The 14942-nt window shown below is 44.3% G+C and overlaps 1 protein-coding gene across 2 annotated transcripts in view; it reads right to left on the reverse strand.

The window, feature by feature from the left end:
• The window catches only part of RBM33 (RNA binding motif protein 33), a 139131-nt gene that overhangs the window by 4000 nt on the left and 120189 nt on the right, over positions 1 to 14942 (reverse strand). The window contains exon 18 of one of the 2 annotated variants that reach the window (XM_068235874.1): positions 1743 to 1831. In XM_068235874.1, the coding sequence (XP_068091975.1) occupies positions 1743 to 1831 (89 nt within the window). Of the gene's footprint in view, positions 1 to 1742; positions 1832 to 13415; positions 14014 to 14942 lie in introns of those variants that run through there. The other variant, XM_068235876.1, reaches the window with a different exon arrangement.

Raw genomic sequence — 14942 nt, forward strand, 5'->3', positions numbered from 1 at the left:
TGCTCTCCCTGCCTAGAGCTCACCCCCTATGGGCTGCAAATGGTACATATGAAATATTTCTATGTCGTTCGTTTACTTACTGTAATTTTCGGACCATAAGACGCACTTTTTCTCCCCCAAATGTAGGGGGAAAAAAATCAGTGCGTCTTATGGTCCGAACAGTACATTTTGGTGTCGCCCCCCCCCCCCCCCCTCCACACTGAGAATGTTTGCGGTGTTCCCGCTAAGCCTCCTGCAGCCACGGCAGTGTGATCTGTGTGAAAAAGTGGCAGCTAAGTGGTTCCCCCGCTAAGTTTTATGTGACCCGGACACCTAAGCAGCTCGCCGCTAAGTATTATGTGACCCGGACACCTAAGCTGCTCCCCGCTAAGTATTAAGTATTAACTGTCATATAAAAACAATTAAAAACAAGGCAGTCCGTAACCAAGCCTATATAAGGCCCCCAATATAAAATGTTACAAGAGCATTGCAATCAAATAACATATTATACAGCAATGTAGTATATAAGATAAAGAAGAAATGATTCAGCTATGCACTAATCTTCCGAGAGGTCTGTGGTCAAAAAGAACAGACAGTGTTTAGGGTACTAGAAAAAATCTGTTTAGTCATTAAAGGAATACTGTAGGGGGGGTCGGGGTAAAATGAGTTGAACTTACCGGGGCTTCTAATGGTCCCCCGCAGACATCCAGTACCCACGCAGCTGCTCACCGATGCTCAAGCCCCGCCTCCGGTTCACTTCTGGAATTTCAGACTTTAAAGTCTGAAAACCACTGCGCCTGCGTTGCCGTGTCCTCGCTAGCGCTAATGTCACCAGGAGCATACTGTGCAGGCACAGACCATACTGGGCCTGCGCAGTACGCTCCTGGTGACATCAGCGGGAGCGAGGACATGGCAACACAGGCACATTGGTTTTCAGACTTTAAAGTCTGAAATTCTAGAAGTGAACCTGAGGCGGGGCCGGAGCATCGGTGAGTGGCTGCGCGGGCACAGGATGTCTGCGGGGGACCATTAAAAGCCCCGGGTAAGTTCAACTCATTTTACCCCGACCCCCCTACAGTATTCCATTAAAACAACACTGTGCCACATGCCAATTAGGACCTAAACGGGTCCACGTCAAGTCTCTAGGCACCCGCAACAAATGAGCGCCCACCCCCGCTAAGTTTACCGTCACCCTCGGCAGCTCTCGGAGGAAACTCATCTGATCTGGCCGTCACATAAAACTTAGCAGGGAGCAGCTTAGGTGTCCGGGTCATGGGAGGCTTAGTGGGGGAGCCACTTAGTTGCCGGGGTCATGGAGACTTAGTAGGAGAGTGGGACAAGTGTCAGAAGTAGATCAAAGTATGGGAGGCCACCCCACTCTGCAGTTCGGGATCTCTCTGCCACCACCAGGGGCCCCCTTTTTCACACAGATCACACTGCTGGTGCTACAATGAATGCATTGGGGCTGCAGGAGGCTTAGTGGGGCTAAGGGAAGTAGGGGCTACTTAAGCTGGGTAGTGCAGCTTAGAGAAAGCTTGGGGGGGGGGGGGATCTCCACAAGATGCCCCTGCAACATGGACGCACCAGGTTTAGTATATAATTTTTCCCTGGTTTTTGTCCCCCAAACCTAGTGTGCGTCTTAAGGTCAGGAGCATCTTATGGTGTGAAAAATACGGTAATGCAAGATTAATATTTTAGTAATGAACATGCTTAATTTTCACACACAAAAACATTGATTCCCTTTTACAGTAAGTGATCTGTACCTGTGGAACCTCTGCTGAAACTGCAACGCATGGAGGGGATCCTCAAACTTGGCTATGGCTTTTCTCTGATTAGGGAACATCTGTAGATCCTGAAAACAGAAATGGAAGAAGGGATGAGATGCTGACGCATTGTAAACTCCCAATTTCACATGACAATCAACAGATGTAAAGCCATCAATAGGTATTTTATTTTTACTTTTTATCGAAACAAAGAAATTAAAGTACAAACAATAAAAGATCAAGCTAAGTCAAAACGAGATGGAGCAAAATAAATTTACAGCAAGGAAAAGAATGCTGGTGTATAACCTTTAAATAAGAGACACAGACACAAAAGTCTCAAACTTGCAACGCCATATAGGTTACTTCCTATAGTTAGCAGGATTAACACCACCCTAGCTACATCAGCTCGCTTGGCCATGGTCTGCAGGAGGTAGGGTCCGAGCCTAGCATTCACACAAACTACACCACAGTTTTCCTGACTCACCCTTGCCATTGCTTACAGCCGATGTGCTCGTCACATTCCATTTCTCCAATGCTTCCTCCTTAAAACCCAGAAGGAGGAAGTATTGGAGTGATGTGGAACGCGACGTGGAGTGCATTGGCTATAGGTGGCGACAAGGGTGAATTAAGCCCCCCCCCCCCGTTTCATTTGGAATACGGATTCTGAACTACAGAGCTCATACATGATATTGAGCTACAGGTCCTAAAAAAAAAAAAAAGATTGGGTATCAGAAAGTAGCAATTCAGGAGCAACACAACACTTGAGTATAGCCAAGCATTGTCCCCAAGAACCGGCTCACACTGGCATGAATAAAATGTAATGAACGGGATCCTAACGGATGTGAACGGATTCTATGTCAATCAAACAGATCCATTCACATTGCGATGTTGGAACGGGTTCGTTCGGCCCGTCACGCAAGTCTGGGGAGCGATTTTTCCGGATTGCCGGATGCGTTGCATTGACCGGGAGGTAACGGAAAAACTGATGTCCAATAAAAAAATGGATCTGTTTGGTTGGGGGATACGTTTTTCCACGGATCAGTTTTTCATCCGTGTAGCGTGATTCGGCCCTCGCTGCCCACAATGTTGCCATAAAGACTGAGCTTGAGCCTTACAAGTGACACTAATAACGCATGTTTATACACCTCCAGTATGAGATTGTGGACTATGTTTGGAAACAGTGGCAGCAATAAGCTTGTATTTTACAAGATAATCCAAATAAGCAATGATCCTAGCAAAGAAAGACATTGCCATTGATAGAAACTAGTACGGCTGAACGATTTTCAGTTTAAAACCGAAAATTGTGATCGGGGCAAGACGATCCGCTGCCACCTGCTCTGCTCCATTCCCATAACCGTCCTCCGCTCGCAGCACCCTCCTCCATTTAGTTCTGATGACATTCGGCATCACTGCAAGGAAAAGGTGGCGAGTGTTTGGGGCCTGTACCAGGAGGTACATCACTTCCTGGTGGCCACCGTTACTAGGCAACACTCGTTGCCTCTTCCCTGCGGCTCACCGCTCGGCAATGCAGTGAGGCTGAATCTAATCGGAACTTACTTGAGGAGGGGGTTGCAGCGGAACAGGCAGAAGTGGTGGTGAGGGGGATCTGGATGGCTGCAGCACCTATACACTGGCTAACTTGTACTGTGGCACCTACACACTGGCTAGCCTGTACTGTGGCACTACTGTGGCACCTACGCACTGGCTAACCAGTACTATGGCACCTACACACTGGCTAACCAGTACTGTGGCACCTACACACTGGCTAACCAGTACTGTGGCACCTACACACTGGCTAGCTTGTACTGTGGCACCTATACACTGGCTAGCCTGTACTGTGGCACCTATACACTGGCTAGCCTGTACTGTGGCACCCATACACTGGCTAACCTGTACTGTGGCACCCATATACTGGCTAACCTGTACTGCGGCACCTATACACTGGCTAGCCTGTACTGCGGCACCAATAGCTGGCTTACCTATACTGGGGCACCTATAGCTGGCTAAACTATACTGAGGGCACCTATATGTGGCTACCTATACTGGGGGAACTCATACTCACCATCAGTGTGCTGATCCATCTTTAAGTATTGAAAATTGAGAATCAAAATCGCAATTTCTGACAGAAATCGTGCAATTCAATATTTTCCTAAAATCGTTCAGGCCTAGAAAGTAGTCAATATCACTAGCAACTAGCTGCATATAAATGTTGCCTGTAAAACATTGCCCTAAAACAAATACACTTTATTATTAAGACGTCATATCAAGTAGCGTTCAGTACACTCACGTAACCAATAAAAATTAAATCATCCCGATTTTTAATGCTGGTCTTACGCATCCGACAACAATATAGTAGACAGAGAAATCCCCCAAACTAACTGCACAGTACAGAAGCTAAGCAATAACAAGCAAAATCTCTGCTGGTAGAAAACTCTGCAACTGAGTGTTCCGATTGCGCTTTTTTTTGAGAAGTAAAGATTTTTTTCATTACAAATGCTTCAGTGATAATAAAACTCCAGTGAGGCACCAGGCAGCCTTGTGATCTCTTCTAGTATGAGCAAATAGAAGAAGTCCATAGAAGATCTCTAGAGTAACTGCAAGACAGCGGTCTGAATTTTGTAAGATACTCTTGTCCATTTAAGGCTGGTGGTCTCAGGGTAAAACGTAATTAAATCCAACCTTGTCTCCTTTTCTATGTAATAAGATGCTGAGGCTGGAAACAGCTCAGTGATTCAAAGAACAGTACTGGGATTCTCTTTTGTAGCACAGAAATAGAAGGTGATTTGCCAGCTAAAATGAGTCAAATATTCATAAGTGTCTGGTTAATAAACAAACTTATTTTGAGCCTGCTATCAATGAAAAATATATATTTTTTTATTTTGTTTGGAGCAATGAAGGGTAAGAACAAGGGATGGATTTATATCTCAGGAGCATACAGTACACACCACAATCCAAGCCAAGCTTACACAGCTGGCAAATGGGCACATTTATTCATATTAATACAGCTTTTTAGATTAAAAATGCATGGTGTATACACTTGGGTAAGTGTGGGTGAGGTTTGGGTCAAGAAAGAATACCTGTTTTTAGGAGAAGGACAAGATGACAGGATCAACCAGTTTCCATCTTTCATATCATACAAGTAGACAGTGAAAGAATCATGGGATGCCCAAGCAGATGAGTGGCCAGGTGTGGGTGGTAGCGAATAGCTGACAGCTGTTTCGCATGAGGAACGATGCTCGGTCACAAGCTTCCTACTGTGACCCGTGCATACGTCCTACACCTGTAAGCACTTTGCGTAACGGGTCAAACACTTTGGACTTTTTTTGTATCCACTTCATAAATGCTAAAATAAATCCCAAAAGCTGATAGCATCAACATTAAACTAAAAACACCCCCCCCCCCCCCCCCCCAAAAAAAAAATAGTGACATTTTCTACCAAGAAGCTCCATCAAGTTCTAGTGGACGTGTAGTAGTATCCAGTGCCTATATGTGATGTATTCATGGCTGTCTACTTTCAGTCCTTTTACAGACAGAAGAACGTGTACCGTATATGTGTCTTAGAGCTAAATCCAGATTTGTTGGACAATATTGGTTGGGAGGATTGAAAGTATTGTAACACATCCATGACTATATGCCACGGTTAGGGAAATACTTAGAGGAGAAATGCATCTGGATATAAAATATCCCATCATGGCCAATGCAGAATGAGGGAAGAAAATGACTGGGACTGGTTGTTACTGACAACAAGAAGATCTCTATGGACTGGTTGCTACTGACAACAAGAAGATCTCTATGGAAGACTTAAGGGGCCCATACACTCAGCCGATTTTCTGGCCTACCGATCCCGATCGATCGCAAATCGGTTGGCCAATCGACCGATCGATGGCCGATTTCGATGGATTTCCATCGAACTGGCAGGGTGGAAAATTTAGGTCGATCTGATGAGATTGCTTATCAGTTTGCATTGGCCTTAATGGAAATCTGATGACAAAATAATGCCATCAGATCGAATTTCAATAGATTTCAAACTGAAATCTATTGGAATTCTATCCTGGTAAAAAAATGTTCTAAAAACGCATCAGATAGATCATCAGATGCATTTCTTATCTATCTGCTGCCAATCTGACGAGTGTATGGGCACCTTTAATACTCAAGGCCCATCATGTTAAGTGGCCAAAAAGAAAAATGCCTCAAAGCCTTCATCTTTGATTTCACTTTTTTTGTTGTTGTAATGGACAACTGTAGCGAGAAGGATATAGAGGTTGCCATATTAATTTCCTAAGCAATGCCAGTTTGCCTGGCTATCCTGCTGATCCGCTGCCTCTAATACTTTTAGCCATAGACCCTGAACAAGAATGCAGCAGATCAGGGGATCGATTCACAAAGCAGTGCTAACTGAAAGGCCAACTATAAAGCAGGTACCCAGCAAGTATCTGTGATTAACAGCCGGCGTAACTGCTCTATTGTATTTCCAAAACATAGCTAGAGTATAATAAAAGCCTTAGCTGCCTCTGGAGAGCTATGTACTGTTTTATAGATTTGATCAACATCAAATAACTGTGGAGGCACTGCCCCCTAGCTGTCAAAGGGAAGAACTGCAGCAAGAACACACCACCCAGTCATCAGAATAATGGCCAAACATTCATTGATTCTCACAGTTCTCTACCAAAATAAATTCTCACAGTAACGTATCACAGTTTCTCATCTTATAAAAGTCTGTACATGCTTTGTATCGGTTAAGGTTCGCATTCCTTTCAAGGTCACAAAAATAAATTGCTTAATATCGTCAGGGTTACACAGAAAATCTTTAAATCATATGCTAGATATTTTTTTATTATTGGAAGAGCTTCAAGCAGCACACATTCTGAAAATTCAGGCTTAAGGGCCCGTTCACACTGCAAGAGCTTTTCTAAGCGCTTTGTGATTTTAAAAGCTCTTGGTAATGTTATCCTATGTGTGTGTTCTCACTGGAGCAATGGGATTTTGTAAAAATCCACCATAGCATTACATTACTGAGCACTTTCAAAATCTCTAGCACTTAAAAAGCTCTTGTAGTGTGAATCAGCCCTAAGGCCAGAAACCCACAGGGAGCGCTTTTTAAGCGTGAGTGATTTGAAAAAGCTCTTGGTAATGCAATGCTATGGGGGATTTTTATAAAATCACATAACTCAAGTGGGATCACACCCATAGCATTACATTAGCTAGAGCTTTTCAAATCACAAAGCGCTCAGAAAAGCTCTCCTAGTGGGTTTCTAGCCTTAAGGGGTTCTGTGTGTGTGTGTGTGGGGGGGGGGTGAAAATAAAAACAGACACTTGCCTGGGGCTTCTATCAGCCCCCTGTAGCAGTAATGTCCCACACCGGCACCAGGCAATTATTCGTCTGACAATAATGCAGTCGTGCGCCCACGGCCGCGCAGTCGGATGGCATGCCGCGCTAGACCGGGGCCAGAGAACGGCGGATCGGAGGAGGACAGCGTGGGACATTACTGCTACACGGGGATGATAGAAGCCCCAGGTAAGTGTCTGTTTTTATTTTCAACACCCCTCCACAGAGCGTACGAGAGATAACGGTGCTGGAGACTTGGGCGCAGGATACAGCCGCACAAGTCCCGGCCGTGTTAATTACTATTCCCCCTCCAGGCCGCCATGGGTGGTGGGGAATGAAATAATTCGGCTTCCAGCAATTGCTGGAAGCTGAATTATTGTTTTAAAAGCAACTTCAGCTCAGTCTTCTGATGGCGCTGAAGTTACTCTCTGTGCCTGCTATAGCCGTAGTTCCTATTACGGCCTATGGTGGCGCCGGCTGCGCCCAAGTCTCCAGCGCTGCATTCAGCGTGTTCGCCCACAGAACCCCTTTAAATGATGGCTAGTGTACGTGCTGAAAAAAACAACAATTTTATTCCTTCAAAGAGACTCTGAAGCAAACAAAAATTGCTATTTTTACCTCGTAGTTCACTTCAGTAGTCTCAGTAGAGATAAAACACAGCATCCTCAAGCCAAAACGAGGGATTTATACCCCCCAAATCCCGGGGAAAAATCCCACGACTTTCTTGGTTGTGGATTTTTCTGCCCGGGGAGGCAGAGCTTTGAGCTGTAGCTCTGCCTCTACTGATGTCAATCGCCGTGCGGATCTCCGCCTCTCCCCGCCCCTCTCTGTGAAGGAAGACAGAAGGGCAGGGAGAGGCGTAGAAGCCCTCGTTTTGGCTCGTGGATACTGCGGTTTACCTCTACTGAGAGAACTGAAGCGAACTAAGAGGTAAAAATAGCAATTTTTGTTCACTTCAGTCTCTCTTTAAGCTCACGATTTTTGCTGATATACATTTCATCCGCTAATTTCTGCATAAATGTGAAAAGAATCAAGCAAAATGTTCAGTTCAGTTGTTGATTTTGTCAAAGGCACCTAAAAACAAAATCATAGCTGACGCTGTCCCCTCTGGGTTGCGGTCTTCTGCGCAAATGCGAACCTCTCGTGAACACCCTTCCGTGGCTGGAAGCATTCCGTGCTTACACAGTTCAAGTGTTTGTGAACTGTGAAAGTGTAGAATGCTCCCGCCAACGGGAACGCAATCGTGAGGTGTGTACTGCGCACCCCTGCAGATGACAGACCCATTTGTGGGTTGCGATCTTTCAAAGGGGACATTTGTAGCCTGCGTTTTTTCTGTGGTTTAGCTTATGTATCTTTTAAGTTTTGTGCACAAATACAAAGACTGTAACTCGCAGGGATCAGGACTCGATCTCTTGTGCTTTGTAAGCTATGGTAGCAGGAAAAGGAGGGATAATGTGTGGTGCATGAGGGAGAAGCTTCCAGCAGGAAAGGAGAATAAGAGAACAATGCACTCAGGGGTTGCCCAGACTCTTGTCCAGAGAGAGAGTGTCCAATCAGGGAACTACACGCTATACTATTGCCTCTACACTGCATGAAACGTGTTGCTTCACACTAAGGTCCCAATCACACTACAGGTAAAAACACTGCGTTTAATGGAATGCAGTTAAACGCAAAAACGGAATATGCATCCTATGTGTTTACACGGTCAAATGCACGACGCCAGCACTGAACTGCAAATGCAGCCAAATGCAAAATGCCAACTGCAAACATGAATAGGATGAAATGCAAGCCTATAGGAATGGACAGTGTCCGTACCCACTAGGCTTCCCACCGCATAAAAATTGCACACCTTTCCAGTAGAAATTTGTCAGTGCCGTCCCAGTGACCAGGAAGTATAGGGCTTGCTGTTAGTTTGCAGAAAAACCAATGGGAATCCGACTGCAACAGAGAAAATTCTCATTGGTCCATGGGAACCAATACCAATCCTCCAATTTTTTTTTTCTTACACAAACAGGACGCACCATGCTTCCTGGTCTCTCCAGCGATGAGCAAGGATGGCACAGACGTCAAGAAAAGTGGCAGAATTACTGGCAGAAAGGTGGTGGTGCAAATACAGAAGCCAGTGGGAACAGCGCCCGCGCATCCGATTTTGAGCGGATGCGCATTTATCCCTGCCACGTTTGCAGTATGGTGTGAACCCAGCCAAAGTACTAAGTATAGGCTTTTATGAAGTCCATGCGGCTCACTTATAAAAGGAGGATGAAGTGTGTCCCTCCTGTGTGAGTCAGTCTGCTCTTAATTTATTAGAATTCACTGGCTCTTCTGTTTCTGAGCAACAACATGGAAGATGTCAGTTACTAAAAGTATAAAAAATATGCATAATGCGGAATTTCAGATTTAAATCATTATAAAAAGAAAATAAACCTGTAACCCCAAATATGCTACATAAAATAAAATCATATTTTTGTAATTAATGTTCTCCAAGCCTTATGAGCATTCAGACTCAAGTAACAGCGCTGCCTCTTGACACCTTGAGAGGCAAGTAATTTCTGACAAGTTAATCAGGATATGCTTGATGCTTATCAATCCAAACATATTAATATCAGGGTAATTTCCAGCCAATCCATTTGACATTTCCTTGCAATTAATTCTGAGGAGATGAAGTACTTACGCAATGCAGATACTTGTGGCTGGTGTGAAGGAGAGTAGCCTTACGCTCTCTGATCTCCATTACCCCCTCAGGTAAGATGTCAGCATGCAATTCAATACACTGAAAAGTTCAACATCTAGCAATTAAATGCTAACTAGCTTTGTGTATGATTGCAGTTTACAGATTCAATCATTATCAAATTTGCAAGTGCAGAACATCAGCCTTTACAAGGGAAATTTGCAACAGCTGTCTTGGCTTACTGAAAATTTGGGATGTCATGTTACCTACTGTCATACATTGTTCACTGGGCAATCTGAAATTTCCTAGCAAAACACAATAAACAATTGCATGTATGTAGGGTCAACCCCTTTCATAGAGGAGAGTCCTTCTCAAACAAAAATCTTTTGGCAGCAGGATTATGTAAGTATAATTCAAGAACCATCTCAACTGTATAAATTATTAAAACGGAGTTCATTAAAAAAAACACCAAAAAAAACCCTCAGAGTTAATACCTCCCTGGCGGTATGATTATTTCCCGATTTTTTTTCCAAAAGCGGTGCAATTTTTTTCACATGCTTTCAAACCCTAAAAATCATACCGCTAAATAGATCTGTGGCAGCCCTACACATTTCCACACCTCTGATGGATCCACCTCGGGATTACCGGTCTGAGCTGCGGATTTCCATCCCGAACCTGACTCGGGGGTTACCGCTAAGGAGGTTAAGAGGTATGAAACTCAGCATGTCTTCTTTGCTTTCCTATTTTACAGCATAAAAGCGATAACAAAAAAAATTGTGACAGAACAGCATTCAAACAGTTAAACACAGCACTTTCCTGTTCGGTGGAAAGCTTGTTGTTTGGAAGAGCTGATAACATCATTTGTTTACATTCCTTTGTCAGCCACAGCTAACATTGGCAGCAGTGCTGAAATGGAGCTGTACGCATACTAGAAGCAGAGAAAGCTGAGAAGTGATCACTAGATAGATTCTACTATATAAATACAGCAGCTATGCAATAAAATGCAACAGCAGCTTTCAGAGCAGATAAACTGTAATTTGTAAACAGACATTACTTGTGCGCAAAAGCAAATATGGTAACTGTATGGGTAATAAAAGGTAGGAAAATAGATTTTTATTTAAAGTGGACCTGAACTCAGAACTCCTTTCTGTTCTAAAAGATACACAATAGCATAATACAATTTAAACAAAAACGTGTATTTGTTACAGCTGATGCAAATCTCAAAATACAATTGCAGTTTCTACTTCCTGATTCATGGAAGCAGACATATTGCTTAACAGCCTGTGCTTTCAAATGGGCTTATCTGCCATAGGCAGGCATGTGACACAGGGGAGAGATCAAACTACAACTTGTGATTAGATACGAATGAGGGAGAATTAAACAGGCTACACTCTCTTAATACATAGAGTGCATTTCTCTATGTTTTCCTTCTGCCCTGTGCAAGTTAAGGTCCACTTTAATGTAAAGTCAGAGTTTAATCTTGCTTTAACCTGTCTGGCGTTCTATTAAGATCGCCATGCTGGCGACCGGACTTTTTTTTAAATTTAAAAAAAAAACTATTTCATGCAGCCAACTGAAAGTTGGCTGCATGAAAGCCCACTAGAGGGCGCTCCTAATCCGTACTTCTGATCGCCGGAGGCGATCAGAAGTAACAAGAAGGGCCGCGATGAGCGGCCCTTCTTGTTTTGCTTTCCTCGTCACCATGGCGACGAGCGGAGTGACGTCATGGACGTCAGCCGACGTCCTGATGTCAGCCGCCTCCGATCCAGCCCTTAGCGCTGGCCGGAACTGTTTGGTCCGGCTGCGCTGGACTCGGGCGGCTGGGGGGACCCTCTTTCGCCGCTGCTCGCGGCGCATCGACGCGCTGTGGCGGCGATTAGGTAGCACACATGGCTGGCAAAGTGCCGGCTGCGTGTGTTCCTTTTTATTTCGTAAAAATCGGCCCAGCAGGGCCTGAGCGACAGCCTCCGGCGTCTCTGGACAAGCTCAGCTCGTCCAGAATGCTCAGGAGGTTAAGTACTGCAGAAGAACACAACTGTTCTACCCAAAATATTAGACTCAAATACACTTACACGATGCCTAAAAATCAGATGATCAAAGAACATAATAAACCACTTCTATAATCATGAATATGCTTATGTTAATGGAGAATTAGTATTGCATGCCCACCTAAAGGCGCCCATGCACGGTCGATTTCAGCCAACCATCGATCGATCCTATAGAATCAATCAGAAATTGATTCTTTCAAATCTATAGATTGATTTGTGGCCGATTTCAATGGATTTCATCTATCTGACAGGATGGAAGATCTAGGTCCTGGCAGCAGATCGATGGTTTATAGAGTTGCATCTAATGGTCCAGTAATGCATTTAGATAAGATTTCCAATAGATTTAAATCTGATATCTATTGGAAATCTGTTCCTAGTGTGTGGCACACATCAGATAGATTCCTGTCAGATTCGACCTGACAGAAATCTATCTGATGGTTGAATCTGCTGCAAATCTCTAAGTGTATGGCCACCTTTAGTAATATGCCATACAAAAAACCAGAATGACACTAGGCACTGGCAAAATGTGTAGAAGAAATTTTACGCATAAAATAAATAAGTGGCATGGTAAAATTATACCCCTGCTAACTTAACCACTTGAGGACTACAGTGCTAAACCCCCCTAAAGACCAGGCTATTTTTTTTTCAAAATAGGCCACTGCAGTTTTAAAGGGAACCTTAACTGGTGGGGGAAAAAAAATTCACTTACCTGGGGGCTTTCCCAAGCCTCCTGCAGCCGTCCTGTGCCTGCGCCGGTCCTTCGGTGCCCTCCGGTCTCCCTCCGCCGGGGAAAGCCCCCAGGTAAGTGAATTTTTTTTTCCCCACCAGTTAAGGTTCCCTTTAAGGCCAAGCAGCAGAGCCGCACACCACAGCACACTAGTGATTCCCCACCCCTCCCCTTTTCTCCCCACCAACAGCGCTCTCTGTTGGTGGGGTCTGATCACACCCCAGTTGTTTATTTCCAAATATTTATTGTATTTTTATTTTTTATAAATGTACTCCCTGCCAGCCAAATCGTAGCGATCGGCAGTCATAGGCTTCAGCCTATGAGAGCTGATCGCTCTCTTGTGCCCTCATAAGTTTATTTTCGCTTCAGATTTGCTTTAACATAACTTGAAACAAGGCTGTGACTAATAATGCTATATAGATGAATGATTAATTTTAAACTTTTTACAGGCAGATCAACGCCAAGTAAATATAGTATAAGCCAGTGTTTCTCAACTCCTTATAGCAAGCTGTGGTTAGTGCCTGTGGATAATACCCTTTGATGCACATTTATTTGTTAGATGTCTATAATTGTGTATAAATGCTTTTGTTTTTGATAAATACTTGCACAGATTTGCTTATGTGTGATTTATCATTTTGTATATCAAAATGTGCTATAAATCTGGAGTCAGTATAGACTGCCATGGCCATCACATACAGTTGTGTTCAAAATTATTCAACCCCCACTAAAATTGAGCGTTTTGGCCAGTTTGACATTGATTTTGATCATTTCAGTCATCTTGTTTACAATTAAATCAAAGAGGCACTTGTAAGTCAGACAAATATAACATAACATTTATAATGAAATAACCACAAATGTCTTTTCTGTGCGCACATCATTATCAGTTTTATTCAACCCCAAGTGACATTCATTCTTAGTACTTAGTACAACATCCTTTTCCAGTTATAACAGCTTTTAAACGTGATGCATAGCTTGACACAAGTGTCTTGCAGCGATCTACGGGTATCTTAGCCCATTCATCATGGGCAAAAGCCTCCAGTTCAGTTACATTCTTAGGCTTGCGCGCTGCAACTGCTTTCTTTAAGGCCCACCAGAGGTTCTCAATCGGATTTAACTGTGGTGACTGCGATGGCCACTCCAAAATGTTCCAGCCTTTAATCTGCAACCATGCTCTAGTGGACTTGGAGGTATGCTTGGGATCATTGTCCTGTTGAAAGGTCCAACGTCTTCCAAGCCTCAGGTTTGTGATGGACTGCATCACCTTTTCATCCAATACCTCCTGGTACTGAAGAGAATTTATGGCACCTTGCACAAGCTGAAGCTTCCCTGTACCTGCAGAAGCAAAACAGACCCAAAGTATGATTGACCCCCCGCCATGCTTCACAGTAGGCAAGGTGTTCTTTTCATCAGGGCTGTGGAGTCGGAGTCGTGGAGTCGGAGCAATTTTGGGTGCCTGGAGTCGGGAAAAAATGCACAGACTCCGACTCCTAATGAATTTGTAACTGTAATTAAAATAGAAAATATGATAAAATGTTCTATTTCTCAGATAGTCATAAATAATTTATACATACAGTAATAGCTGTGCTTAGTCCACAAAAATGAAATAAACCAATCAAAATGAGTTACTTGTGCTGCTTCAATAAAGCAGTCCCCGTATTTATAAAGTCAGATATACATATCTGATTGTGACTGTACAGTATATATGATGTGTACACAGGAATCTCTTATATATGTTACTGCCAGAACCCGAAGTGTGATCGCTTCGCGTTCTGGCCAGCCATTTCGGGTTCTGGCCGGCCAATGTGCAAAGTGGCCGCAGCGCCCAATGTTAGAAATGTTATGTTTATGCCATCTCGCTGCGGCCAAACTTATGACATCCTTGCTTAATTGAATTAAATATAGCCGGCGGCAATGTGAAGCCTCTCTCCTCCTCTCCCCGCCTCTCTCCTCTCCCCACCTCCCATACAATAAGTAGCAGCCGGTGGGGACACGAGTGTCCCCGAGAGTCGTTCGTCGCGACAGGGGAATCCTGCCGTTCCTGCAGAGCGGGTGCTGGCAGAAGCAATGTCTGCAGCCTCCCCGCTCTGCTGACCCTGCCGCGACGAACGACTCTCTCTGGCTGCATGTCCCCGCCAGCTGCTACTTATTGTATGGGAGGCAGGGAGAGGAGAGAGGCAGGGGAGGAGGAGAGGGGCAGTGCGAAAGCCGTCGGCTTCATCTATTACATTGCCGCCGGCTATATTTCATTAAATTAAGCAAGGTTGTCATAAATTTGCTAGCAGCCAGACGGCGTAAACATAACATTTCTAACATTGGCCGCTGCGCTGCGGCCACTTCGCACATTGGCCAGCCAGAACCCGAAGTGGCTGGCCAGAACACGAAGTGGCCACACTACGGGTTCTGGCCGTAACATATATACTAAATACCGTCT

This window comes from Hyperolius riggenbachi, chromosome 5 (assembly GCF_040937935.1).
Source record: "Hyperolius riggenbachi isolate aHypRig1 chromosome 5, aHypRig1.pri, whole genome shotgun sequence".
NCBI lineage: Eukaryota > Metazoa > Chordata > Amphibia > Anura > Hyperoliidae > Hyperolius > Hyperolius riggenbachi.